The sequence below is a fragment of the Colias croceus genome, chromosome 5 (genome assembly GCF_905220415.1).
Source record: "Colias croceus chromosome 5, ilColCroc2.1".
In the NCBI taxonomy this organism is placed as follows: Eukaryota; Metazoa; Arthropoda; class Insecta; order Lepidoptera; family Pieridae; genus Colias; species Colias croceus.
This window is the reverse complement of record NC_059541.1, coordinates 11,915,126-11,940,596: the sequence shown is the minus strand read 5'-3', so window position 1 is coordinate 11,940,596 and position 25,471 is coordinate 11,915,126. Positions and strand designations below refer to the sequence as shown.

General features: G+C 34.8%; 5 protein-coding genes and 1 long non-coding RNA gene across 8 annotated transcripts in view; 3 read left to right on the top strand and 3 right to left on the bottom strand.

Annotated features, from left to right (window-relative positions):
* On the top strand, window positions 1-3,260 carry LOC123691990 (E3 ubiquitin-protein ligase TM129). 2 transcript variants are annotated; one of them, XM_045636590.1, is made up of 5 exons: window positions 1-614; window positions 799-928; window positions 1,169-1,423; window positions 1,752-1,870; window positions 2,396-3,260. In XM_045636590.1, the coding sequence occupies exons 1-5, from the start codon at window positions 199-201 to the stop codon at window positions 2,565-2,567; spliced, it is 1,092 nt and encodes a 363-aa protein (XP_045492546.1). In that variant the 5' UTR covers window positions 1-198; the 3' UTR covers window positions 2,568-3,260. The 2 variants fall into 2 exon arrangements, with proteins under 2 accessions (XP_045492546.1, XP_045492545.1); XM_045636589.1 differs by having other exon boundaries at window positions 1,740-1,870.
* Window positions 3,261-5,033: 1,773 nt separating this feature from the next.
* On the bottom strand, window positions 5,034-8,475 carry LOC123691875. Its single transcript, XM_045636459.1, has 3 exons — window positions 8,153-8,475; window positions 6,935-7,599; window positions 5,034-5,351 (listed from the first exon to the last, which is right to left on the bottom strand). The coding sequence occupies exons 1-2, from the start codon at window positions 8,322-8,324 to the stop codon at window positions 7,034-7,036; spliced, it is 738 nt and encodes a 245-aa protein (XP_045492415.1). The 5' UTR covers window positions 8,325-8,475; the 3' UTR covers window positions 5,034-5,351; window positions 6,935-7,033.
* A 2,765-nt stretch (window positions 8,476-11,240) lies between these two features.
* Window positions 11,241-14,586, top strand: LOC123691941. The gene is made up of 9 exons (XM_045636536.1): window positions 11,241-11,332; window positions 11,679-11,873; window positions 12,109-12,378; window positions 12,627-12,726; window positions 12,932-13,099; window positions 13,330-13,453; window positions 13,673-13,778; window positions 13,989-14,095; window positions 14,376-14,586. Exons 1-9 carry the CDS (start codon window positions 11,241-11,243, stop codon window positions 14,507-14,509), a joined length of 1,296 nt encoding a protein of 431 aa, XP_045492492.1. The 3' UTR covers window positions 14,510-14,586.
* Window positions 14,587-14,872: 286 nt separating this feature from the next.
* Window positions 14,873-18,764, bottom strand: LOC123691987. Its single transcript, XR_006751466.1, has 2 exons — window positions 18,616-18,764; window positions 14,873-15,543 (listed from the first exon to the last, which is right to left on the bottom strand). It is a non-coding gene; the product is annotated as an uncharacterized LOC123691987 (long non-coding RNA).
* Window positions 18,765-20,233: 1,469 nt separating this feature from the next.
* Window positions 20,234-23,518, top strand: LOC123691697 (probable U3 small nucleolar RNA-associated protein 11). Its single transcript, XM_045636222.1, has 4 exons — window positions 20,234-20,631; window positions 22,413-22,538; window positions 22,770-22,961; window positions 23,289-23,518. The coding sequence occupies exons 1-4, from the start codon at window positions 20,401-20,403 to the stop codon at window positions 23,496-23,498; spliced, it is 759 nt and encodes a 252-aa protein (XP_045492178.1). The 5' UTR covers window positions 20,234-20,400; the 3' UTR covers window positions 23,499-23,518.
* The window catches only part of LOC123691695 (neprilysin-4-like), a 56,355-nt gene continuing 54,395 nt past the window's right edge, over window positions 23,512-25,471 (bottom strand). Inside the window, exons 16-17 of one of the 2 annotated variants that reach the window (XM_045636220.1) lie at window positions 25,236-25,403; window positions 23,512-24,621 (exon numbers count right to left, since the gene is read on the bottom strand). In XM_045636220.1, the coding sequence (XP_045492176.1) occupies window positions 24,445-24,621; window positions 25,236-25,403 (345 nt within the window). In that variant the 3' untranslated portion in view covers window positions 23,512-24,444. Of the gene's footprint in view, window positions 25,404-25,471 lie in introns of both variants that reach the window. The other variant, XM_045636219.1, reaches the window with a different exon arrangement.

The window sequence follows — 25,471 nt, the reverse complement described above, 5'->3', positions numbered from 1 at the left end:
TTGGTGCGTTTGTGGGTCAGTTTGTGGTTGTTGTGATTGTTTGGCAATTTATCATAAACATAATATATTTAATTATATCAATTTCAGTATACGTATCACAATGTTATATATATTTTCTTTCCTGTAATTTAACAGTGTATAAAATCACAAAACAATAACATACCATTTGCATTGTTATCGCCGAAAACACCACAAAAAATGGATGTTTTGATAACACTTTTTTACATTCTTTTCTCGATATGCGTCGTTTATCCGCCTACGGAGTTCGTATCCGCCGGTTTTACGATTCCGCAAGTGTTCGATAGCTTTCTCGGTTCGGAGAACATGAACTTTATTAAATACCACATGAAGAGGATCACGATAACAGTGTTAATACATGCGTCGTTGCCGCTGGGATACGTTATTACGCTGTGGTGTGGCGGAGAACGCGGGGAATGGATGCTGTCTTCTTTGATTGCGACGGCGCTGATCCCTGCCTACATGATGTATACTGTGATTTGCTGGTGGGAGTACGACAAGACGAACCATCCTGTGGTTAAAGCGCTAATGCCTTACGTGAGGCACAGGCAAGACTGGAGAGTGCTAGCTGCTGACTTTAATATTGAGTTTCGAGGGTAATTAACAAATACATTCTACTACTCAGTTTTTCAACCAAATGTGTCTGAGTAGTATCAGGCATTAATAGTCTAAAACCACTGTAAAGAAGTAGGCTGGCAAGTTTTGTACTTTTGTAGGCTGGAAACAGTATAAAAGGGAATAATTTAGAATATGATTTAATTGTATATAATTTCTTTTTAGGGTGGACAAAGTCTCCTTACCACTAAGTGCAACTAGCAAAGTTATAGCTACTCAAACTTGGGTCATCAAAGTGTCCCAATACCATGTAAATATTATAAAACAATCAGACTGTACCCTTGTTGCTACTGCTGTAAGTATACAATATTTATCATAGATTGATATATTATTTCAATAAAGTATTACATGCTAACCACCTGTAGCGTCTAATGCATGAAAAATTCTAGGCTTGTTATATCTTATTGAATTAGCTTCTATCTATAGCTATCTCTTATAAACATTTATTATGGAATAGTTGCTTTCTTATGTTTCAAAAGATTTCACCTTTTTATTAAAATAATTTAACCTGGCTTCATATTATTTTTTATAACAGACTGACACCCACAATCTCACACCCACTGGTGAAGAAGAAGTACAATTCGTAAACATAGAAGTCATTCCATTGCGTGATGATATGGAGCGATTTGTGTTCCGAATGTCTACAGCGGCCCTGCGAGAGTTGCAACCGAGGCTCGACCGGCCTGTGCGCGTTCCTGAACATATATCCCTAATGCCACCACTCATTGAGAGATTTGTGCAAGTATTCAAGGAACATGTTGATCAGAATCCCGTTTATCATGTGGATCAGGTGAGAAAAGTGTATGTGATATAGTGTGCATGTTTTGGGAATAATTCAATAAAGTATATCAGGTATTTTTTTTTTTATTTTAAACAAGATCATTTTTGAATGCTTTTCTTTCCGAAGCTTAAATTTATTATTGAGAGGATTTACAATACTCTTTTCTGGCTTTAATTAGAAAAAGAAAGTTGCCATGTTTGTTAGATTTTTGTGCTAAATAAATTCATTGCTTTAATTATTATCACTGCCAAAAATGGACATTTCTAAAATAATTTTTGCATGGTCACTTTATATTTATATTTCATAAACTTAACAAAAATAATAGTCATTTCAACAGGAGTTGGAACAATGTATCGGATGCATGCAGAACCAGGCTGAGGTGAAGATTAACAAGCGATGTGAACCAACTGAGGAGGTACAAGGAGGGCCACCACCTTGCCAACAATGCAACTGCAGGTATGTGTAATGTGTGGAATCTAGTTTAGTTTGAGGACCGGAAAACTCTTATGTTATTATATCTAAGAAAGATTTTTTTCTGTTTTTTGTGGTTTCAACTCAAAAAGTAACAAATCGATGTTACAAATAATTTTACGATTGTAAAGTTATTTGTAAAATTGATTTGTTAAATTTTATATCATTAAATTATAAGTCATTACATTTATCCTTGGTCAATCCAGAAAGCCCAAGGCAGCTGTGTTTAATAATTTCTTACCCTAGTTTTACAGATATTATTTACTTTGCAATGGATTTATCATGAAATTTGTCCCTTTATCAATGTATCCACAACCTCCCTATCATCATCATGTCATGAGAATAGTTATGTTATATATGCATAGAAACCTGAAATGGCCTGTACCCTCATAGGAGGCCTGTGTCCCAGCAGTGGGAACGTATATGGGCTGATGATGATGATGATGATATGCATAGAAAAATAATTGCTATGTAATGCTAATATATAAATATCTATCGCTATATTTCCAGGGTGCTCTGGTGCTGCGCGTGCATGGCCCGCTGGTGGGCGACCCGCGCGGCCGGCGCGCCCAGCTCGTGGCTAGCAGCCCGGGGCTCTTGCCCCGTCTGCCGAGCTGTGTTCTGCTTGCTTGATGTCTGCTTCTGTACTACTACAGCCACCGAACCCGTGGCTAACGAGTGATCTTGTGTAGTGAATAGTGATTAAATTGAAATTTTATATGGTGAAACAAATGAAAGCGAATGTATTGCAGTACTAGGGAATAGTAATGCTTTGTGTATTGGATGTATACTGGACAAATAGTATAATGCAACTAACAACTATGGTAATGCAGTGTGTTAAATGTACACTAATCTGTTTTGTGTATTGAACAATTTCAACATAATACATTACATCATTAAGACATACTTATTATGTTTACATTGTTCAAATTTTATTACATTTGGGATTTGGATTATGTTTACATGACAATGACAGCCCGATGAGGAATCTGAGTTTTAATTAGCAAAATGTAAATGATTATATGATATAGCTATGATTCAGCTAATGTGACGTCAATAGTATTTGCTAACTTATTGAGTGTGATCTGTTAATGTTGTGATATGCGCACAAAGTACATGTTATTATGTGTTGCATAGTTATGTAATAGAGTAGTGGAGTAATTATATTTTTTTATTTCAATTCAAAGATCAATTTTATATTATTTTTAATGAGACTCTCTTAGTTAAGAATTCACAATTATGATTATTTAGCAAGGTTTAAGCCATAAGATAAGAAATGAAGCCAAGATATTTCTTTCGGGTATTTTAATTTTAGTCAATTATTTCTATTAGTTAATTCTATCTAAGAATAATAAATATATGCCTATAAAATTTTCAAGTGCATTTTTAAATTTTAGTTTTAATCTATTAATTTAAATACAAGAGCAAACTCAAGATTTATTTCCATTAGCCGCGTCCAGACCGGCTCGGAGCCGCGCTCAGACTTCCTGCTCGCGAGCCGTGGCACCCGAGCTAATTGTGAAAAGTTCCGAGCCGCGCTCGCGAGCCAAGGTGAGCCGGTTTGAGCATTCAGTTTCTCTCCGTATAACGATTAACGATGGAAAACCACGTATTATTAGCTGCTGCTGCGCTTGTGTTGTCTGGATATATAATAAAAAAAGAAAAAAGAAACGAAAACTCTGGATTAAAAAATTGTACCAAAACCGAATCTTCTCGCTTGTTTTTATTTAAATGATCTGGATCTTTCGAATCCCATAACATTTTGAAGCTTCCGTAAAGTTGTATTAAGCGAATACTGTCTTCTTTATCCATTTTTGATTCTGGCTCGCGAGTGTCGTTACGTTCGTCCACACCGGGCGAGCAGCTCAGACCGAGCCGCCTTTGAGCATCGGCAAAAACCGACAACGCATGGCTTGGGGTCGAGCGGCGCTCGGCCGAGCCAACGTGTGCCCGAGGAAGCCCGAGCGCCGTCCACACCGGCCGAACTATTGGCTCGCGCGCGGGACTCGCGAGCCGCGGTCTGGACGCGGCTATTGAGATAATAACTACGTACTACGGTGGAGGAGACACCACGAACAAAATCTGTGCGCCATTTTTTTGCTCTAATTTTTAAAAATTATTATCTAGTTAGGTACTTACCAATGAAAGTTATTCCTTTCCACTTTTCCGTATTATTTGTATTATTTGTGCAATATCGTAATACACACGAAGGCTTATTTGATGCGTTTCACTTTAAAACAAATAAAAAATGAGCGTGCAGTTACGCCATATGGCGTATGTTGAGCGGAACATAAGTGATGTAGGCGGTGTCGTCTCCATATGTATATCTCAATGTTTATATCCTAATTTTTTAATATAAGTATGTGGAGTATTGATAAAACTTGATGACTCATAGTATAATTTTTTAATCTATGTTAGGCTGACATCATACATCTGAAATGGCTTTTTGGTTTAAATATGTTAAGGTCAGATTCAGATTATGAATTTCTTAATCAATAAAACTAACAAATGTTCTGAATTCCAAACAGGGATAATAAGAATACATAATATTCAGAATGTACATCTTTCCACACAGTCATAAAGTTTGACAAAATTTTTATATTATTTTTTAGAAAATTATCCCCATTTACGGGTTTATGACTAGATATAAAATTTTACTCCCTTCTATTGATATACAGAAAATGAAATGTTTTCTTTTTCTTTTTTATTGTTATTAATACAAATATCTTCAATAAATTAATTTAAAAAGTACCAATTATTATTTTTTATCTGTGCGTTTAACTGTGCCGAAAAATGAAAAAGAGTATTGTGATTTTTTATGTGTGAGGTACTATGAATTATCTGTGGTAAGGCGCACTTCCGGAAATCAGATTATGTTATTAAGAATCTGAATTCAAACTGTTCAAACATGGCTGGATTCATAATCTAAATTCAGACAGTTTGCTTCACATATATCTTAAAAATTCAGATTGGTCAGATGGTTTTTTTGTTTTGGCTCTAAAAAAGAAAAAAGAAAGAAATTGAATTGGAACTGGATTGATTCTCTAAATGCGAACAAACTAAAGGAAAGGAAAGTATATTGCAAGATTATTTCTAACATTAAAAGTAATTAAAAATGAAATATTCTTAAATAAATATAAATACAACATTCATACAATAAAATATTTATTAAAAAGAAAAACTTCCTACATGTGAAGGTTTCATTAGTTTTAGAAGTCAAATGTGGATCAACTAAATGACAACCTGCTGGTTAAGTTCAGTGTTGTAGACAAAATTGAAAATATAATCAACTGGGCTGGAAGATAAAGTTAAAGTTGGTTTGTCTTCTTTTCACATCGCAATGCAGCAATATTGATATATTTTTATTACTGGGCATAGTTAGGAGTTAAATATCTCATTCCCACAGGAAAATCTATTATGATGAGCATTTCAATCACTCCAAAATAAATCCAATTCTAATATTATACACACATCAACACCGTCTAGGGATATTACGAATTTTTTTCAATTAACTAAAAATTTGTTATAAATAGAATGCAACTTAATATTTTTTATAAAGCCTATTTATTAGGCTATAGCTTAGAATAAAACAAAAACAGTTTTTTTGCGAAAATAAAATTTTATTTATAAAAAGACAAAAGGTGAAGTAATGGCAAAACTAACGACGTATGTGTTTTTTGAGAAAAAAGTTAAAAATAAAAGAAAATTATGCCAGTTTTTGCAATCATTCAGAAAATCAATAATCAGTGAAACCACCCATGACGTTAACAACCGTCCTGCAACGGTTTTTCATGCTTTGAATCAAGTTATCAAAGTCAAGCTGTGGGATATTGTCCCAGGTCCTGCTAAGATGTAAAAAAAGTTGCTCCTCAGTCACAATGTTTTCAGGAAAATTCCTCAAAGCCCTTCTTTGGAGCATGTCCCACGCGTGCTCTATAGGGTTTAGGTCAGGTGATTGCGCGGGCCAGTCTAAGACGGATATGTCGTGCTCCTGCAGCCACCTGGTTACCACTCGCGCTGTGTGCGAACGGGCGTTGTCGTGCATGAGCGTAAATTCTTGGCCCATTTGTAACCGATGGGGGTTGACTATTGGTCCTAGCACCTGGTCACGGTATTTTTCAGCCGTCATGGTATTTCTGATCCAAACGAGGTCTGTTCGTCCACCAACACGAATTCCGGCCCAAACCATAATTGTTCCACCGTGGTAAGGGTGGACTTCCTGATGGTGTAGTAGTCGACTCTCACGACCAGGAACTCGCCATACGCGTACTCTTCGTGAATCGGGATGGAAACCGAATCGAGACTCATCAGTAAACAGCACTACAGACCACTGGTTATCTTCCCAGAGCAAATGTTCACGAGCCCACTGCAATCTTCGTCCACGATTTCCTCGGCGTAGTGCTGGAGTACGAAGCGGTCTGCGAGCATGAAGATTAGCTTCATGCAGTCTCCTCCTCACAGTTTGGTCACTCACAAGCAACTGGTGCTCTGACTGGAGCCTTTGAACCAACTGCATGGCCGTAACATTTGGTTGCCTTCTTGCAGCAACTTGCAAAAATCTGTCTTGTCGTCGGGTGGTTATGCGCTTCCCACCTGAGTGTCTTTCAGCCACTTCTCCAGTAGCACGATAACGTGACCATAATCTCGAGATAACGTTCTGTTTTGTTCCAATCTCCTCAGCAACACTCCGTTGAGTAGCCCCAGCTTGGAGCATGCCTACTGCCCTTAACATTTCCTCTCTTGTTAAATGGCGCCGCTGCATGATGCGTACAGTGTCAAAATTTCGAAATTAATCGCTAACTTGTTGTAAAACACCAATAAATGACAAAAAAGAACCGAAAACTAATGGTAGGTAAAGTGCACCTTCGACCTTCTCTCTAGTTATGCCGCGCAAATCTTTTGTTTTTTCTTTAATTTCTTAAATTCAAATTTAGAATTATTTAAAAAGATTTATAAAATAAGCTTTCTTAAAATATTTTAAAACTAGCCAGTATTTTTTGAAATTAAAAACTTTAAACATAATATCCCTAGACGGTGTTGATGTGTATATTTACAAAATATGTGACATGTATGAAAATTATTGTCAATTTTCTTTGACCACTCTAGCAAGCCCTGTTGAGAAACCTACTATCATGTAGTTAACTCTTATTACCTATAGCTACTTTGAGGGCTAGGGGTGTTTGATTTAATATAATAATTATCTGAATTTTCTGTGAATATATTTTTAAGTAATTGCATCATTCCTAACTTAAAGTCAATTTTTTGCATGTGTGTCATTTTTTTCATGTCACCTAAAAAACTCAAAAGATATTTTTCATCATCGTCATAATCTTTAGTTGCTGTGTTTTTTTTCATCTTTAATATTTTTAATATATCAGCTGGTACAGCTTGTGGTATTGCCTGTTTAGCTTTCGATTCTTCATATGTATTACTATCCATAATGTGTATATATTCCGTTTTTATATCTTCTTGCTCTCTATGTGTTCTAACATCCCATTGTTCCTCATCTTCATCTTCTTCATCAGTGTCATCGGTTTCATAATTTTTTTTATTGTTTCTTTCGTTTTTCTTTATTTTGTCTAAGAAACTTAAAATGTCTGCGTGAACATATCTTTTACTTTTTTTTGGAGCAGATCCTTTAAAACCCTTCAATTTTTCTTCATCCTTCAAGTAATAATCACGACAGTTACCCCATTTCTTTTTGAGTTCTGCAACTTTTGGAAAAAATACAGTGTTATTATTATTTTGTTATTAGGTACTTTAAAACAGATACGAGCTGCTAGTGAAAGCTTCCAAGATACAATATAATGTGATTGATTGATTTTAAATATTTTTACCAATAATTAAAATTGAAGTTAAGGCGACGACACAGCTTTTAAGACAATTACAAGTAATAACTGCGTTAAAAACAACCGACTTCAAACTTGCACTTGCAAAATTCACAAATACCTACAGACAAAAATGCTCATAAAATAAAAACTACTGGGCCTATCCGAATAAAATTTTTATGGGACCAATTCGACACCATCCCGCATCGAACAAAAAAAGAATGACGTAAATCAGTTCAGAAACCTCGGAGTAATCGGTGTACATACATAAAAAAAAAAACATACCGGCCGAATTGATAACCTCCTCCTTTTTTTTGAAGTCGGTTAAAAAACTTCTAAGAAACTCAAATGCTTGGATGATATACTGCTAAAGACGGTAAATAATATATTTTTTTAAGATATCTGAATTTTATATATCAATAACTAAGTATATACTTACTTTTTATTTTTCTCTGTTCTTCACATAATGTTTCCCAATTTGGATTAAAAATATGAAAAATATCTATCCACGCTAAATCTTTTTTTTCCCGGTCATAATAATCTACATCGTAAATATCCCATATACAAGGGCGGGTTTGGACGCACAAAATTAACTTTTCCGCATCTATCATCACGCTCACACAAGTCTAAAAGAAATAATCTGAGAAACTGATCTTTCTGAAATCTGAATTAATAATATCAGAATTCAGATTATGGAATATAATTTAACCATTCCGAATGTATGAAGCTAGCCTTATTTGTATTTTATTTTCTCAAATGACATTTGAGTAATTGAGTTTTGACACATTGACATAAGGCCATGGATTTAAGGGCGGCCGTTCATTGTAAGAATTTTTCTGTCTGAAAATTTCTACGTACGGTTCTCTATGTCTTCCTGTTTTAATAAATAAATAATTTCAAAATATAACATTGTCGTTTTATTCATTACCTAGTAATTCCAAACGAATATATGATTGTCTATCTTATACTACGGCCACACTACCGTGATACTACGGCCACACTACCGTGATATGCCAATAATTATTGCCACAACTTTAACAACACCTAGGTGTAACCACGACTTATGGCCATAATTCTACAATGCCAATCAATATGACAAATGGCGGTAGGCAATAGCTCCGGCGGCGGTATTCTTTCGCACATCAAAGAAGATTACCGCCGTAATTATTGCGTATGCGGCCACACTACCGTTTGTCCAGTGTGCAATATGAGCTCACCGGCGACGCACGTATCGACCGACATGGAGTGGTCAAATGAAAAAGCGCTCGATGGCGCAAATTTTTGGAATTCTTGGAATTCTTCTCTTTGGGATCTTGGGGATACCCAACAGAAGAACTATAAACATCGCAGTGTACACAATGATGCGTGGCGTCGGATCAAACAAAATTTATCATTTCCAAGTACAATAGATGATTTAAAAAAGAAAAAATCCTTTTAAAAAAGAAAGAATCCTTGATGAATTATTATAGAAACCATATTATATATTAATTATTAACTAATATTTTTTTTGCTGCGGTAAATGCCAATAATTACCGACATATCTAGGTAAACTGTAGTGTAACCACACCAGTTCATGCAGTAATTTAGACGGTAATTTAATGCCATAATTATTGCGGTAACAGCCCGGTAGACGGTAATGCTACGGCCACACTACCTTACCGTCTACCGGGCTGTTACCGCAATAATTATGGCATTAAATTACCGTCTAAATTACTGCATGAACTGGTGTGGTTACACTACAGTTTACCGAGATATGTCGGTAATTATTGGCATTTACCGCAGCAAAAAAAATATTAGTTAATAATTAATATATAATATGGTTTCTGTAATAATTCATCAAGGATTCTTTCTTTTTAAAAAGGATTTTTTCTTTTTCAAATCATCTATTGTACTTGGAAATGATAAATTTTGTTTGATCCAACGCCACGCATCATTGTGTACACTGCGATGTTTATAGTTCTTCTGTTGGGTATCCCCAAGATCCCAAAGAGAAGAATTCCAAGAATTCCAAAAATTTGCGCCATCGAGCGCTTTTTCATTTGACCACTCCATGTCGGTCGATACGTGCGTCGCCGGTGAGCTCATATTGCACACTGGACAAACGGTAGTGTGGCCGCATACGCAATAATTACGGCGGTAATCTTCTTTGATGTGCGAAAGAATACCGCCGCCGGAGCTATTGCCTACCGCCATTTGTCATATTGATTGGCATTGTAGAATTATGGCCATAAGTCGTGGTTACACCTAGGTGTTGTTAAAGTTGTGGCAATAATTATTGGCATATCACGGTAGTGTGGCCGTAGTATAAGGTAGTGTGGCCGTAGCATGATATGTAACTATATCCGCTTATGATACTACGGCCACACTACCGTGATATGCCAATAATTATTGCCACAACTTTAACAACACCTAGGTGTAACCACGACTTATGGCCATAATTCTACAATGCCAATCAATATGACAAATGGCGGTAGGCAATAGCTCTGGCGGCGGTATTCTTTCGCACATCAAAGAAGATTACCGCCGTAATTATTGCGTATGCGGCCACACTACCGTTTGTCCAGTGTGCAATATGAGCTCACCGGCGACGCACGTATCGACCGAAATGGAGTGGTCAAATGAAAAAGCGCTCGATGGCGCAAATTTTGGGAATTCTTGGAATTCTTCTCTTTGGGATCTTGGGGATACCCAACAGAAGAACTATAAACATCGCAGTGTACACAATGATGCGTGGCGTCGGATCAAACAAAACTTATCATTTCCAAGTACAATAGATGATTTGAAAAAGAAAAAATCCTTTTTAAAAAGAAAGAATCCTTGATGAATTATTACAGAAACCATATTATATATTAATTATTAACTAATTTTTTTTTTGCTGCGGTAAATGCCAATAATTACCGACATATCTAGGTAAACTGTAGTGTAACCACACCAGTTCATGCAGTAATTTAGACGGTAATTTAATGCCATAATTATTGCGGTAACAGCCCGGTAGACGGTAAGGTAGTGTGGCCGTAGCATGATGGTGTAGGCTCGGCCACAATCTCGGTGATGTTGATACCGTTAACCGTACAGATAGGTATATTGTAAAATTCATTTTATGTTTGACACTCGTCTGTTCTCTAACTTCTAACTGTAGCAGGCATATTCTCGAACCCAGCTACGAACAATAATTTAACCAGCAATATTATAATGACACGGAATGAATCCACTTCCTTTCATACAATTATTATAGAGGCCAGGGGAAGTCACGGAGACTGCAGTGCGGGGCAGCCCCATCCGGGACGAGCAGCTTGTATATTATAAAACTTGAACTAAGTTCTAATTATTAATCTGAGTTCATAATTACAGGTATCAAGGTCCTTTTGATCCCATCTACAAAACGTTAATCGATTTAAACACCAGCAATTATGATAGTCATCGATAATTAACCTTTAGAATTTTCAAGTTCTATTGAATGCGTGATTTTTCATTGTATAGGAAATATTGTCGCACATTTGTACATTCATGGGAAATTTAAATAAAATATGAAATCGTACGCTCGTGTCATTAGACATTTTTTTGAGACCACAACGTTTCATGGTTTTAAGTATCTCTACTCGAAATATTACTGTGATAGGTAAGTATCTAAAGAGTTGTATTTCTAATTTTTGGTACTAAATAAAATTTCTTCAATCAAAGACCTTAAAATCACTTAAGTATTTTACTCAACAAAATCTTAGTGTGATAGGTAAGTATCTAATGAGTTGAAGTGAACGTTAAGTAGGTATGTACCTTACCTTCTTAATTTATTCTCAACATATTTCTTAAAAAAATTAAAAAACAACATTTTACTAATTTCCGGTAGGTACTAAGCAAGTAATTTATTTCATCAAAGACTTTAAAACCACTAAAGCATATTTTTACAACCATTGCAACGTACATCACGTTTAACAAATCATTACTCTAGTCCCACAATCTTCCAGGCTAGGATGGCTACTATGTTGCTGCGCAAGCGCTTGCTGTTCGGCGGTGTTGTGCGCAGTGGTGTGGGCGCGGTTCATGCAGGTGCCCGCGCTGCTCACGCTGCAGGAGATGGTGCAAGACCGTGATGTGGATATGCCGCTAGTGGCCATCTGCCCGCCCGTGGCAACCGTCGCTCGAATGTTTTCTGAGCATTTGTGAGATTCGAAAGTTTGATGATATTGTAGGAATATGATTTGAGTTTTGTTATTGTGTATGGCAGCCAATAATAAGTACTATGTATTGTGATTTGTGGTAAATTTAATGATTCGAACTCAGAGCTCTTGTTTTGCCACTACATATTTTAGATCTTCAGTAGAATAGCTTTAAAATATTTTATGCGAACTAAAGTTTCTACAGCATAGGTCTGACGTTACGTTTTTTATCCACCAGCGAGGTAAACGCTACAGTTGCAAAACAATTACCCAGAATATTTGAGCGCATTTTACGTCGAAAATACGTAACAGAAGAACGTCTAGCTGTTCTCAGCGCTATTATAGATAAAAATGGCATCACCTTTAAACAAGCCTTATTTACTATCATGCCGGCATGCGAAACTATTTTGAGGGCATGTCAATGGCAGGATAAAGCGATAGCTTGTGGGCGGTTGTTTACTAAAATGCTGACTCAATGGGGAGTCTGCTGTACTGCATTGCCTAAAGAGTAAGTGGTACTTACTTCTAATGTTTTATGGTAGCAATATCAATTATTATGAGACCTTAGTCCACCGCAGAGTAGGGAGGGCTTGGTTTCTGATCTCTCTTGTTTGACGAAAACTTCATTCAATTGAAATACGAACAGACTTAATTTTTTTTCTATATAATCGCAGTCCTGTTCTTCTATGTAAGTAGTGGAAATAATCTGGATTTCTATCGTAGTTAGATAGATTTAAAAGATCTTGAAAATTGCAGCTTTAAAACGGCCTCAGGTTCGTTGTCTCAAATAGAAACAATGTGGACATTGAGCATTACCATGCAGTGTTATAACCAGCCAATGCTCCATAATTGTGAAGTGAGTATTGTTTCCACAATATTTGGTTAATCTACATTCTACAGCATATATTAGAAATGCTAACAAGCTTCGAATTTGCTTTTTTTTACGATACTTTTTCCTATATTTATGGTTGTAGGTGGATGTAGGCTATGTATGAGAATTAAAACAGTCAGAATTATTGCTTTTATATCCCACATAATTTTATTTTTTATATGGCTCATAGTTCTTTACTAAATATGACGTGGAAGAATGGTTCGAGCCGACGCCGCTTCGTCCTGGATATTCGTACGAAGCTCATTTGACCTCAGTGTCGGTTATAGATAGCGACCTGGACAAGCTTTTTGATGGAACCTGTGCGGCTCATCAATTGTATTCGAGGAGTAGATGCTTGGTGAGTTTCGGTAGTAGCATATTGAAGCTTTAAATCCAGTAGTTTTTTTTTCTTATATAACATTTGAAAACCTAAACATTGATAACTTCACTTCAATGTACGTACGTAATTAATTTTGCTGTAGTAATTTTCCCTCACCATAGTCCATAAACACTACAGGAATAAATTGAGACATTTCAATCAGTACCTATATAAAGTTGTACTCCACTATAGAATATGTTCCATTTTAGTTGAAATGTATGGAACAACGATGTGGATGTTCAGATGTAGTGCGAATCAACTCACCTAAAGAAATGAATGTTCCGCCCACCTGTACCCTACAAAAGTTGAGCTGCCTAAGAGATTTTAAACGGGGTAACACATTTTCATTACAAACATACATTCATCGCCATACATATTATATTATGAAAAAAGTCATGTAGGTATACTTACAAGAGAATATTTTTTTACGGCGTTAAACAATACTACTTACATTTATTATTGTTCGTTGCTTATTTATTTATAGCTTTAACAAACGATTTTCATGATAAAAAATGTAGGTACACACATCATAATTTTATAAAACTATTTCAGATAACAATACCTGCAACTGTTTACCAACCTGCAAGAAGGTGACCACCTCCCTTGCGTTGGAATCGAGTCGAATGAGTGCTATTGAGCAATCTTTTAATACTTTGTAGTAAGTTATAATTCTAATGTAGGGTTTTCATTGATTTACTGAATGAAGATGACTAGGCATATAAATTAAAACTAGAAGTCTGTTATTTGTACAAAGAACGCGATGATTATTTTGTAGGATAAATTTGCGAGCTCTGAGACTTTTCTTTAGCGCAGTTTATTTCACTCAAAAAGTAGCTAATTTTGGAAAAATGTAACTAATGTGTTTCAGTGCGAACGTCGACGTATTGCTGGACAGTGTAATCAATATCCGAATGAGAATCAGTGGGTCCAGAATTTTCACCGTGAACCCGACAGAGACGTGGATTACATTACTGTGTACGCAAGTTTTTAATTTCACAAATTTTTTTTTGACATCCATTCATCCTCACAACTTTTGGTTCAACAGTGGTCTCAGCATGGTTCAGCAAAACTAAAAGGGTACCTAGAGTTTAATGTTTTTTATGTATCTAAATAACTTTTATTTACTCTACATGAGTATTATGTACATTGTACAGTATTATATTATCCGTGGTATATTTCTCTATTTGATCAATTGAGCATATGTAAAGAAAATAAATCAGTTTGTAAACAAAACAATATTGTTTTGTTCTTTCAGCATCCTTAGGTGGTGTCTTCAACATGTTCCTGGGGATTGGATTTTTCAGCGCACTCGAGTTGCTGTTCTTGACATTCTTGCGATTGCCCATTGTGATGCGAAAATCTACTGAAATAGAGCACCCTAACACTTAGTAATTTTAGCCTTTATTTTCGAATATAAATTTTGTATTTACTGTATACGCAATATATTTTATGGAGCTGGGAGCAAGTAAAACGAGATTAAATAATAATTATGTACTTATATTATAAATTGTATCTATAAGCAATAAAACCAGTTCACATTTTAATAAAGATGTTTTATTTCCAATCCGTAGTATTTATAATATTAATTACAATATGATACATTGATGATCTTACACTATAGTCAATAGTCATCATTCTTAAATTGTAGTTTAATAATAATACATATGATTATAAAATTTCCGATGCGCATTTATTGCTCTAGCCTTGCTCTAGCAATGATGATATTAATTATGAGAATAAAACAACTGTAACTTAATCAACTTAATAATATTTTAATATTAAAACAAAGTAGGTAAATACTAAATCATCTCATTCCAAGTGTATTTTTTAAATTAAACTGTAGAATTTCTCGTTGGACATATATACTGAGTCGTACACAATTCTGTTGCGGGATTAAACACACAAACTGATGGACATGTATATATAGTGAGCTAACGTGCCATTATTGAGTTTAACACATAAAATACAGGATTGACACGTTTGATCTGTAGTGTTTGCAAATCTGCCTGAAGAAGGGCAGGAAAAATAAGGACACGAGTAAAGCGCGTCACATTCGGTTATGTTGGGATTAAAATAAGTACCATCTGGACAGCTTTGGGGGAATTCTTGATATGTACTGTTAATATTTATACATTGTATGTATTTTGTACAATTGGTCGATGTTGGATCGGGGATACGACCTTCTGCGTTGCATAGAGACTTTTAGTTTCTTTACATGTATAATTTGTAGTACATACGCTATTATTCGGATTAAATAAAGAGGGAGCAGGACACGTGTAGTTATAATATTTAAATGTTTGTGTAAATGGTACACGAATGCATAGGATGTATTTTGTACACGTTTCGTCGCCAGGGGACGCAAACCGTCCGCTGCTGGTGCACACGTTAGTTTGAAGTTGGTATGTCACATACACACCAGAAAGCTGTAATAGAGGGTGATAATTAATAATATATGAAGACTATTCCAGAGCTATAGCTAGCTTTATTAACTCCATTTTAAATACAATATTCATGTACAAAGCATGGATCTAGAAAAGTACTATATACTTATTACATGTACAAAGCATGGATCTAGAAAAGTAAATATCCAAAACATTATTTTTCTAAAAGTGGTGATCGAACCCACACTTTTTGGACTAATAAAATCAGGTTCATTGGCCACGGGCCAACTGGGTCAACGGACACAACCGGGTCAGCAGATAACAGTACTGTGCCATATGATTATCTTAAATTAGATGACCTTGGGATTTTTATAAGTTTACTTTAATTTTTATATTGTACCTATTCATCGTGGCTTCGCCGCTGCAGGGTTAGCTGAGAGACATATTTTATACAAATTGTAAAAATGATAACCATTTATAACGTAACGGCACCAGTCTTGTACAGATTAAGGAAAAAAATCAAGTTTTTTGCAAATTTCTCATAGGTTTTTTAACTTTATTGGATATTGTTTTTGAATACCTTTAGTTCAATGTTAGTTTAACATAACCATTGTTAGAAAAAAGATTACAATGCATAAATAATAAAGTTATTTATAAATTAAAAAACCACTTTTTTGCACCAGTGTTGGACAGTTAAAATCTAATGATGGACATCCAGTTTTGGACAACATCCAGTTATGAACACCCAATTATGGACTGTACCTAAAGTTGTTTCTCCAGTTATTTACACTTGGAGAAGACTTATAGTTATCAATAAATTCTTGCAAATGATGATTGGAATACAATAAATCTGGGATGTATTCATAAAAAATAGTATTTATTAATTATTTTGCATACTTATAATATTTTAAACAGTCTAAATTTCCATTTTCTAGGCAAAAATTGGACAAAGGCATCGTTATTTAATCTGAGTTGTGTCCGTTAAGAAAAAAACAATATGGGTTCTCAATAAGTCAGGGATGAAAAATATAACTAAAATAGTTTGGAAAATCCAAAAGTGCACGCCTCATAATCTCATCCTTTACAATAAAATTGATTATTAATAGTACGTGACTATAAATATAAAAAAGAAATAAAATAAAACATTTGGAAAAGTAAAGAAAGCGGTACCGTAATAATTGAGCTATTTTTCTTGTGGCCCCACCTAGATGTGAAACTGCGCAGGTTTAAGGGACTGACTAGCAACTTATTTTTTTAAACCTTGGCTTATAGTATAAAGAATCGAGTTTATAATGGTGAATTTTGAGTACACTATAAAAAAAAAAGTCGATATTTTTTTTGTTTATTTAATAACAATTAAACCACATCGAATCAGACCCTGAAAAATGAAAGGGTTCTATTCCTGAGCATACTCAAGCGTAAGAGAAAAAAAAAGACTCGATTAGTAAAGTATTTCGGTCGCTATCGTGTTAACAAGAAAATCCTCCGCACATACAGACACACGGACGTCCAAGACAGAACTTTTTTAAACTGTTTTTTAACTAGTTTAAATAACAAAAATGACATCAAAAATATCATGAATGTTAAAAATAGTGTTTTTTCTTAATATGTGTGTGTATGTATAATCTTACAAGTGCAATGTATGATACATAAAGACATTTTAAGTTTGAAAAATCAGATGTTTTGCGCGAAGTGACAGTAGTACCCACCTCAACGCTTCGCTTATGAGGCGTGCAAAAAGTACTGCCACACATCCATCCATTTTGGGAACTCTTCTTCTTCGTCGTATCACTCTAGTCAGAGCGAAAGTGGTCAACATGAGGTTTGAAGGGTAGATGTTACCCGTTTCACGATGTTCCACCATATCTCTCTGTTTCCTGGCATTCCGCTACACTCGTGAAGTGAACCGCCAATAGCAGCCTTCATCTGATCGATCCATCGATATGGATTCCAAATTGTAGCACGAGGCAAAAAGCTTCTTTTAAACTGTTGTCAAGATGGTGTGGATTAAATTTAAGCGTGTGTGCTGTATGGTGGTGGAATTTAGCAGCAGACAGCGATCCAAACAGTTCATCAGAGATGATAGATGCGTTACAATGCGCATAAGGATGCGATTTATCTACGCAGTGATAGAGAATGAAGCCAAGAACGAGTCGCACAGCACATAATGACCCATTGTTCTAAAATATATTCTTCATGTTCAGATATATATTGTGTTGTTGGACCCATTGAGCAGACCTTAGGACTTTTAACTGATAGTTTATTGTGCAAATTCATTCTTGGCACTTCAAATCCTTCAGCGGCTTTTGTTACTTTATCCCTACTATTAAGGGCATTGATTGCATTACCAATTTGTCGGGGAGTGTAATTTTAACAAAAAATATCAATGTCCATTATAGGAACCAAAGCAAATCCAGTCATGGACAATTGTTGTACAATATTGGAACCCTGTGTTCGAAATAGTCGTGATAGGTATATTATTAATCAGAAAGAAAAGACAATATAGAAAAGCGCATGTACTTAATATCTTAAAAAAAAGTTTAGTTTCGACATTTGTCCATAAATGGATATATCCATAGAATTAAATCCAGTTATGGACACTGACGAATTTTATTTCTATCTTTTATATCTATCATGATACTAAATCGTGTAATATTTCGTACACTTAACTACTATAAATAAAAGTAATATCAAATTTTGCTAAGATTTATACAAAAATTCTTATAAACAAAATTGTGTCCTCACTTCCTTAAGGATTTCCTTAGTAAAAACGGATTTCTTAGAAATGAGTCGCAGCAACTACCTAAACATAAAGTTATGCCATCTTCAAACATTTTGACCGAATAAGATGAAGTGTCGTATTTTGATAGTTTATGAAGCAAACTTATATTTTAAGTATTGCCAAATTATATAACGTTTATTTTGGTCTTATTATTTAAATTTTATATTTATTTTGTCCATTACTGGATGCTTGTCCACCACTGGTGCCGTTACCTTATTTAATTGAGTACTTACTAATAAAAATGCAGTAAAAGTTAAAACAATTAGGAAACAATAGAATGATTATTATAATAATATATATAACTATTACTACGAAGAGAATAGAGTACGTACCAGAAAAATAGAAAAACAGAGGGCTCTATCCATGACTGATTTTCGATTTAATTTAATGATATTTTACAGTCCTATCACATAATAAAGGAAATCACACACAATAATAATTACTCAGTTAATGCCAATATGCATTTATCTAAATTACTTTATTGAAACACTTACAAGATTACTTATTTTATATCTTAATGCTAAATAAATAAATAAAATACTTACCGTATTAAATACCTACATTGCATTGCATATATTATTGTAGTATCAGTAATGTATTCGTGATTACAAATTACAATTAAGTATATTAAGTAATTAATCAATTGGAATTTGAAATATTCTTCATTAGTGTCTAGTGCATGACACACAAGGCCCATAAATAACATACCTTTCATTATATAAGATGCATTTTGTCTGTTTATCTTGTTGGTAAAAAACTAAAAACAGAAGATGACAAGTTATTGAAATTGTAATGACTACTTAAGTTATTAGTTAAGTACTTTTCTTTTAAGCGGACTCATGTTGATGTAATTTCACTTATTTCGATAACATTTTAATTATTTTAAATAAAAAATTGCGTATGGCACCCATTTATCAACGAATAAAACGTCTAACGTCTTACAATAAAAAAAAATTATGTCTGATGGATCTATCTAAAGCGATTAAAAATAACGCGTTAAAAAATGACTAAAGTTAAGTAGGTATATCTTCCTGTGCAGATAAGATGCGCACTAATAAACGCAACCACTACCGCCCGCGCCAGCCAGACAGCCGCGGCCGGACTCTAAACCGAAATAGCAAGAGAAACAGCATATGAAAAACCCAACTATACTAAAATGACTTTTTTTAAAACGTTGGTAGCTCCTGTACCAATACTAGAACTACAGGTTTAAAAAATAGTATTATGCCTGTAACTAAGAGCGCCAGTCCAATTTTCTGCTTGATGCGTGATATCCTGGGGAAATTCAACGAATATAAAATTACTGAGTGTACGGTGTATCCCGCAGTTTTCCCTGCATTTCTCAGCTACTTTTGGTCTAAGCATGATGATGTATGTACACCCTTCCTCGTGAAATGAGCTACATAACTTACACTGAAATTGTAAGTACATTTTTTTTAATTGGAACAGTACTTCCCGAGATTTCTGCATTCAAGCAAACAAACAAACTCTTTAGTTTTATTTTATATTAAGTAGTGTAATAATGTCTAGCAGAATAAAAAACAGGTAGAGTGTAGACCAATTTCGATCGTCCTCTTTTTAGCAAATAAATATTATGTAGACGTACAAATTGATGTTTTAATGAGTTTGTAATAATTTTATTTGAGCGGAAAGTGGATTACTCGTAATAAAATGCAGGTTATTAAGCTAAAAACTATTACAAGCAGTCTGATGTAAAATAAGTAATAATACCTGCCGGTATTCATTATTTTTTATGTACTTCAAGCTATGACTTCAAGTAATGTTTTTTTTTAATACATCAGAAGATCAGAAGATAAGAATTATTTAGCACCGAGAACAACACCAATACTGCCATAGATTAGAGATCGATACAACAACATCGAACAATGCTGGCATGTGACAGATGACACTACGACATTTGACGCCTGACAGTGACAGTTCGACGACAACAATCACAGACAATTACAATCGTCAATCAACATTGCACGGAGAACACGTGAAAATTATTTGGAATAAATATTTTTTAAATGATTTGAGAAGAAATTGATGTCTGCTATTGAGTTATAATATATAAGTATCTAAATTTAAACCAAGAGTAATTTAAAAAATATCTGAAAATGTCGTCGTGGAAGAAAGCCGCTAAAGCTAACCAAAAAACCCACAGAGAAAGGCATCAACCCGCTGAACGAAAACATTTGGGCTTACTTGAGAAAAAGAAAGATTACAAGAAACGTGCCGATGACTACCATAAAAAGGGCGAAACCCTTAAAGTCATCCGCAAAAGGGCGCTTGATAAGAATCCGGATGAATTTTATTTTCACATGATTAATTCTAGAGTGAAGGATGGGGTAAGTTGTTTATTAAGTCCTTTAAACATTTTTAGGGTTGACTTTAGTAATTTGCGGCACGAATTTCGGCGTGATTTTAATTTTTTCCGATCGATAATAATGCCCTGAAACTTTCTTTTGGCTTTTCGTGCGGAAACGTGTAATTACAGAGAAATCTTAATTTTAATCTTTGAGGTTATGTTCAAAATTGTTTGAGTTACATTGACAAAACTACAAGAATTGTGTTTGAAAGAACGTACATTCAAAACCATAGTTCCTTCATAGTTCATTCAAAAGCATGTTGCTGAGGGACAACAATTCATAAGGATTATTGGCGAGTAGTAGGTATATGATTGGGGCAACTTTGGTATGTTCATAAAAAAGTTAATCACTCAGACCCAGACAACCCATTTGTTCCCTGATGGAACTCATAGTTCATACTCAAAGAATTGAGTCCCAGTGGTGTGTTGTAAAAAGATTTTTTAAACAGATAACTAAAACCACCCAAAATTCGATGATATTATAAAAGAATATAATATGTGGAGACGCTGGGCGGAAAAAAATAAAATGGATTCATTCATTACCCTTGTTATTTATAGCCTTTATTGCCAATATTACAGGTTACATTTTTACTTAAAACTAAAATTAAATTTATATGTGGGTGCTGGCGTGTCCTTGTGACACAAAGGCCTCTTCCAACTTCTTTCACTCGCCACGTTCTTTCGCCTTCCGTAGCCATAGCGGCCCCGCCACTCTCCTTATCTCATCTGACCACCTTTTTCTTTGTCTTCCTCTTTTCCTTTTAGCATCTGCTCTGGGAGTCCATTCAGTAATGACCCTTGTCCATCGGTTTCCCTTTTCTCTGAGCATATGCCCTACCCACCTCCATTTAAGAATCCTTGTCTTTTTTACAACATCTTCTATTTTTGTTATTTTTCTTATATCTAAAGCTCTTTTTCTATGTTTTTTTTGTATAACCTAGTATGCTCCTCTCCATAGCTCGTTGGCATGTTACCAATTTTGTGTCATGTTTTTTTGTTTTAGCCCAAGTTTGGCAACCATAGGTGAGTATTGGCAAAATGCAGGTATTGAATAGTCTTCTTTTGATTGTGATATTGTATTGTGTATTTTTAAATATTTCTTTCAGCGACCAGTATCTCTTCCAAGAATGGGCAACCCGTCTCTCAATTTCATGTTCCATTTGGTCGCTGAAAGCTATTATTTGACCTAAATAAATATAAGAATTGACATATTCGATTAACTTATCTTCTATTTTAATTGGGGTTCGCGCTCTATTTGCTATGATTTTGGTTTTTTCATAGTTAATCGATAGTCCCACTTTTTTGCTTTCTTGTGCCAGTTGAAGAAGCATGGTTTGAAGGTTTCCAGGGTTATCTGATATGAGTATTATATCATCAGCAAATCTGAGATGATTCAGATTTGTCCATTTGTCATTACCCTTGTAAATTGTATCAAACATGTATACAAAATTTGAATAAATAATTATTAAAAAAAAAATATTATATGTATATTGCACACAAATTCTTAGTAACGGAACCGAATCTGTCCACCCCGAATCCACGTGGTACTTGTCTGTCATACACTAGAGTGTATTAAAAAAGTCGGAGGCGCGGAGGAGCGTGGCGCCCGCGTGTGCTGAGGAGCAGGCAGAGTCAAGCGAGCCGGAGTGGCTGAGGCTGGTCGCCAAAGGCGCCAAAGGCGACACTTTATATTTTATAAATATTTGACCATAAAAAAACTATTTAAAAATAATTTTAATAAAAATATAATTAAATCTCCAGGTTCATCATGAGGTTAAAAAAGAAAATGAACATTCAGTGGAGCAGATCAAGTTGATGCAGACACAAGATATTAAGTACATTAACATGAAGCGTACCATTGAGGGCCGCAGGATCCAGAGGTTGCAGGTATTGTCTTTGAAATCTATCTCAAATAATTTTACTAATTTTAAAGACCCTTTAAATTGAAGACATTTTTAGTGAAAAATTTCTAATATTTTATGCTCAATTTTTAAGATTTTAAGAGAGAAATAAAGTAATAGTATATAAGACAAAGCTTTTGTTATGTGTATGAAAATATAAGATTTTTGTATGTTCTGTTATAGAATCTATTAAAACTTCATAGTTATAATTTTCCAGTCGGAGCTACATATGACAGACATAGCAGACGCAACACCGAACACTCACACATTTTTTGTAGATGAGGGAGAAGAGAAAGAATTTGACATTGCTAAACGTTTGGACACACACCCTTCTCTTATCAATAGGAAGTCCAATCGACCTCGGTTGTCTGAATTGGATAAGTTGAAGCTGCCAGAAATTGATGAACAAGTGAGTAATATTAGTTGTTGTAAATAATAAATTGTAAAGAGAAAAAGTTGGTTGTAAGTTGTAAAAGTGGTTGGTTAGTTGTAACTTATATGAAGTAAATTTCATAAATTATATATTTATGAGAACTGTATTGTTTTTAGAAAATTACTAGTAGCAGTAAGTAGTTGAAAAAAAGGCTTTAAATTTAAGATTTTTTCAATTTTAAATTGATCTAAGTAGACTGTTAAGAAAGATTTGACTAAAAAAATTTTGTTGTTAAAGTAATGGGTCTCACAATAAATAGCATTTTGAATTCTGAGTGCCTGATTTATAAAACATCTATTTTAGACTCTTTTGTCTGCAAAGAAGGCAAAAGAAAATACATACAAAGAGCTGTCAAAGAGGATTGAGAGGGAAAAACTGTTGATGGTCACACAACAGAAGATGGAGTTAAAGCGACAGCTACATGACGCCAAGATCATGAAACCTAAGAAAGTACAACGAGGCACACCAGTGTCAGCACCTGTATACAAGTTCCAATATTTTAGAAAGAAATAAAATGTACTTTGTATTAAAAATATCTTTTATTTCATTTTAAATTAAGTCTAACTTAACTGAATAATCTCACGTTTTATTTAATTAATGCCATTAACAATTGGTACTAAATAAAATGCATGGATACATCATAATTATTTGGTAACTTATTTATTATTAAAATTATCTTACGGACGGATTATAAATTCACAGCTTTTTACACGCTTACCTATAAATACTATTCTAACAGTCAATACTTATTCTATGTACAAAATTTTTCACATTATCATGGTAACTATAAAGAATCACTGGTGGTCCATAAGTTAGTAAATTTTCTAGGAATTATAAATAACATTAATATTGTAGTCCAAGTCCAAGTCACTTGTACATACTTAACGACACCACTGTCCACTCGACATATTTAACAATTTGTCGAGTGGACTTATAACTTTTTCTCCTAAAAATTTTCTTCTATAAATGGAGTAAGAGTAAAATACTTAGAATTTTTAGAACTTAGCAAATTGGTTACTATTTTCTTCACAGTCTTCATGATATAATACGCTTCAGATGGTAACATAAATTAACTGGTCAATTAATTAATAACCTAATCAAGAACTTATAAACTATTGTCATTGCTCAGCAACATCTTAACAATTTATAGTCACGTTTCAGTTGAATTAATTTGAGTAAAAAAATATTAAAGAAAAATGTCCAGCTTTTGTTGAAATTTTTTGTAAACAGTGTGCTGAAGTAATTTCAATTTGTAACGTAACAAATATCTTTTACGTTACAAATTGTTATTTTCAATTTGGACTCGAGATCATCTCATAGATCTCACGTTAGCTATTTCATTTTAGTGTCAATATAAAAAAAACTGTATTTTACGTCAGTGACTCAATTTTTTACACTCTCGAGTAAGTCAATAGGCAGTAGGTATCACTTATTTATTTACATGTTAATAGTTATTTCGTTACCACAGAACGCACTTATGTTCCGGGTTCATTGGCGAGCCGGGCTTGCATTGCCACGCGTCTGAAAACTCCTTTGTGTTACTGAGAGTTCCAATCACTCGGATCTTGTTCGGGCTGTGTACTCCTTCTACTAGGTTCGACTTGAGAGCGCCTACTGTTGAATTTCCGCACCATATCTGAAATATATTTGTTATGCATATTTAGTAGAAGAATGTAGTATAAAATATGTCAAAGGCAAATTATAATTGTATATTAATTAGGTAAGCCGTTTATAAACAGCGTCGTCAGCATATGCCGAAGTCAAAATAGCAATTTATTGAAACTTATGATATTTTTAATTTCAACCAAAGTTTTAGGGTGCTTTTCCACCAGAGATGTGCGAGGATGCGTAGTATTTTAAAACCTCTTTTCAACAAAAATTTTTTCATTTCAATTTTTCATATCTATGTAAAACCCAGGCGGACAAATCCATCTAAACCTGTGCAAAACTCAATACCCGTTACTCCATAGTGCCTGCTGTTATATCTGCGCAAATTCCAAGAAGAACAGCTGTGGCCTGTGGCTCCGGTATGTACTCTGTCTGCTATCATACCTGTGCAAACTTTAGGGACATCGATAATTACCCTAGCGGGCCACACCTGCGCAAATCCCAAGAAGAAAAGTTCCTCCGGCATGTCTGTTTGCTATCATACCTGTGCAAAACCCAGGGCCAACAATGACCCTAGCCTGTGTCTATCTACGGTCACACCAGAGCAAAACCCAGGAAGAGCAATAATTGCTCCATGTATACCTGCGCAAAACCCAAGAAGAACAGCTGCTCGGGTGTATACTGCGGCAGGCCGGGCAGTCTCGGCGCGGGGCGTGCGGTACGACGCTGGTGGATGCGGTACGCGTGCAGTGCAGCCCGTAACCCGCCGTTATCTGCTATGTTCTCGCCCTGCGTGTTGAACCCGTGCACCTGAACAATATGATAATTAAGATTAAAAAAAGACGTGTGGCACTCGGGGCCTGCCGCGGTTGCGCTAT

What these genes read in the sequence shown, in the direction of transcription:
- LOC123691990 (XM_045636589.1), top strand. Translation starts at nt 199, where the DNA reads ATGGATGTTTTGATAACACTTTTTTACATTCTTTTCTCGATATGCGTC. An exon ending in CCGTTTATCATGTGGATCAG is followed by an intron (nt 1,424 to 1,739) that starts GTGAGAAAAGTG and finishes CAAAAATAATAG; the next exon opens with TCATTTCAACAGGAGTTGGA. An exon ending in TGCCAACAATGCAACTGCAG is followed by an intron (nt 1,871 to 2,395) that starts GTATGTGTAATG and finishes CTATATTTCCAG; the next exon opens with GGTGCTCTGGTGCTGCGCGT.
- LOC123691875 (XM_045636459.1), bottom strand. Translation starts at nt 8,324, where the DNA reads ATGATAGATGCGGAAAAGTTAATTTTGTGCGTCCAAACCCGCCCTTGT. An exon ending in AGAACAGAGAAAAATAAAAA is followed by an intron (nt 7,600 to 8,152) that starts GTAAGTATATAC and finishes TTTTTCCAAAAG; the next exon opens with TTGCAGAACTCAAAAAGAAA.
- LOC123691697 (XM_045636222.1), top strand. Translation starts at nt 20,401, where the DNA reads ATGTCGTCGTGGAAGAAAGCCGCTAAAGCTAACCAAAAAACCCACAGA. An exon ending in ATTCTAGAGTGAAGGATGGG is followed by an intron (nt 20,632 to 22,412) that starts GTAAGTTGTTTA and finishes TTAAATCTCCAG; the next exon opens with GTTCATCATGAGGTTAAAAA. An exon ending in GCAGGATCCAGAGGTTGCAG is followed by an intron (nt 22,539 to 22,769) that starts GTATTGTCTTTG and finishes ATAATTTTCCAG; the next exon opens with TCGGAGCTACATATGACAGA.
- LOC123691941 (XM_045636536.1), top strand. Translation starts at nt 11,241, where the DNA reads ATGAAATCGTACGCTCGTGTCATTAGACATTTTTTTGAGACCACAACG. An exon ending in CGAATGTTTTCTGAGCATTT is followed by an intron (nt 11,874 to 12,108) that starts GTGAGATTCGAA and finishes TTTATCCACCAG; the next exon opens with CGAGGTAAACGCTACAGTTG. An exon ending in GACGTGGATTACATTACTGT is followed by an intron (nt 14,096 to 14,375) that starts GTACGCAAGTTT and finishes TTGTTCTTTCAG; the next exon opens with CATCCTTAGGTGGTGTCTTC.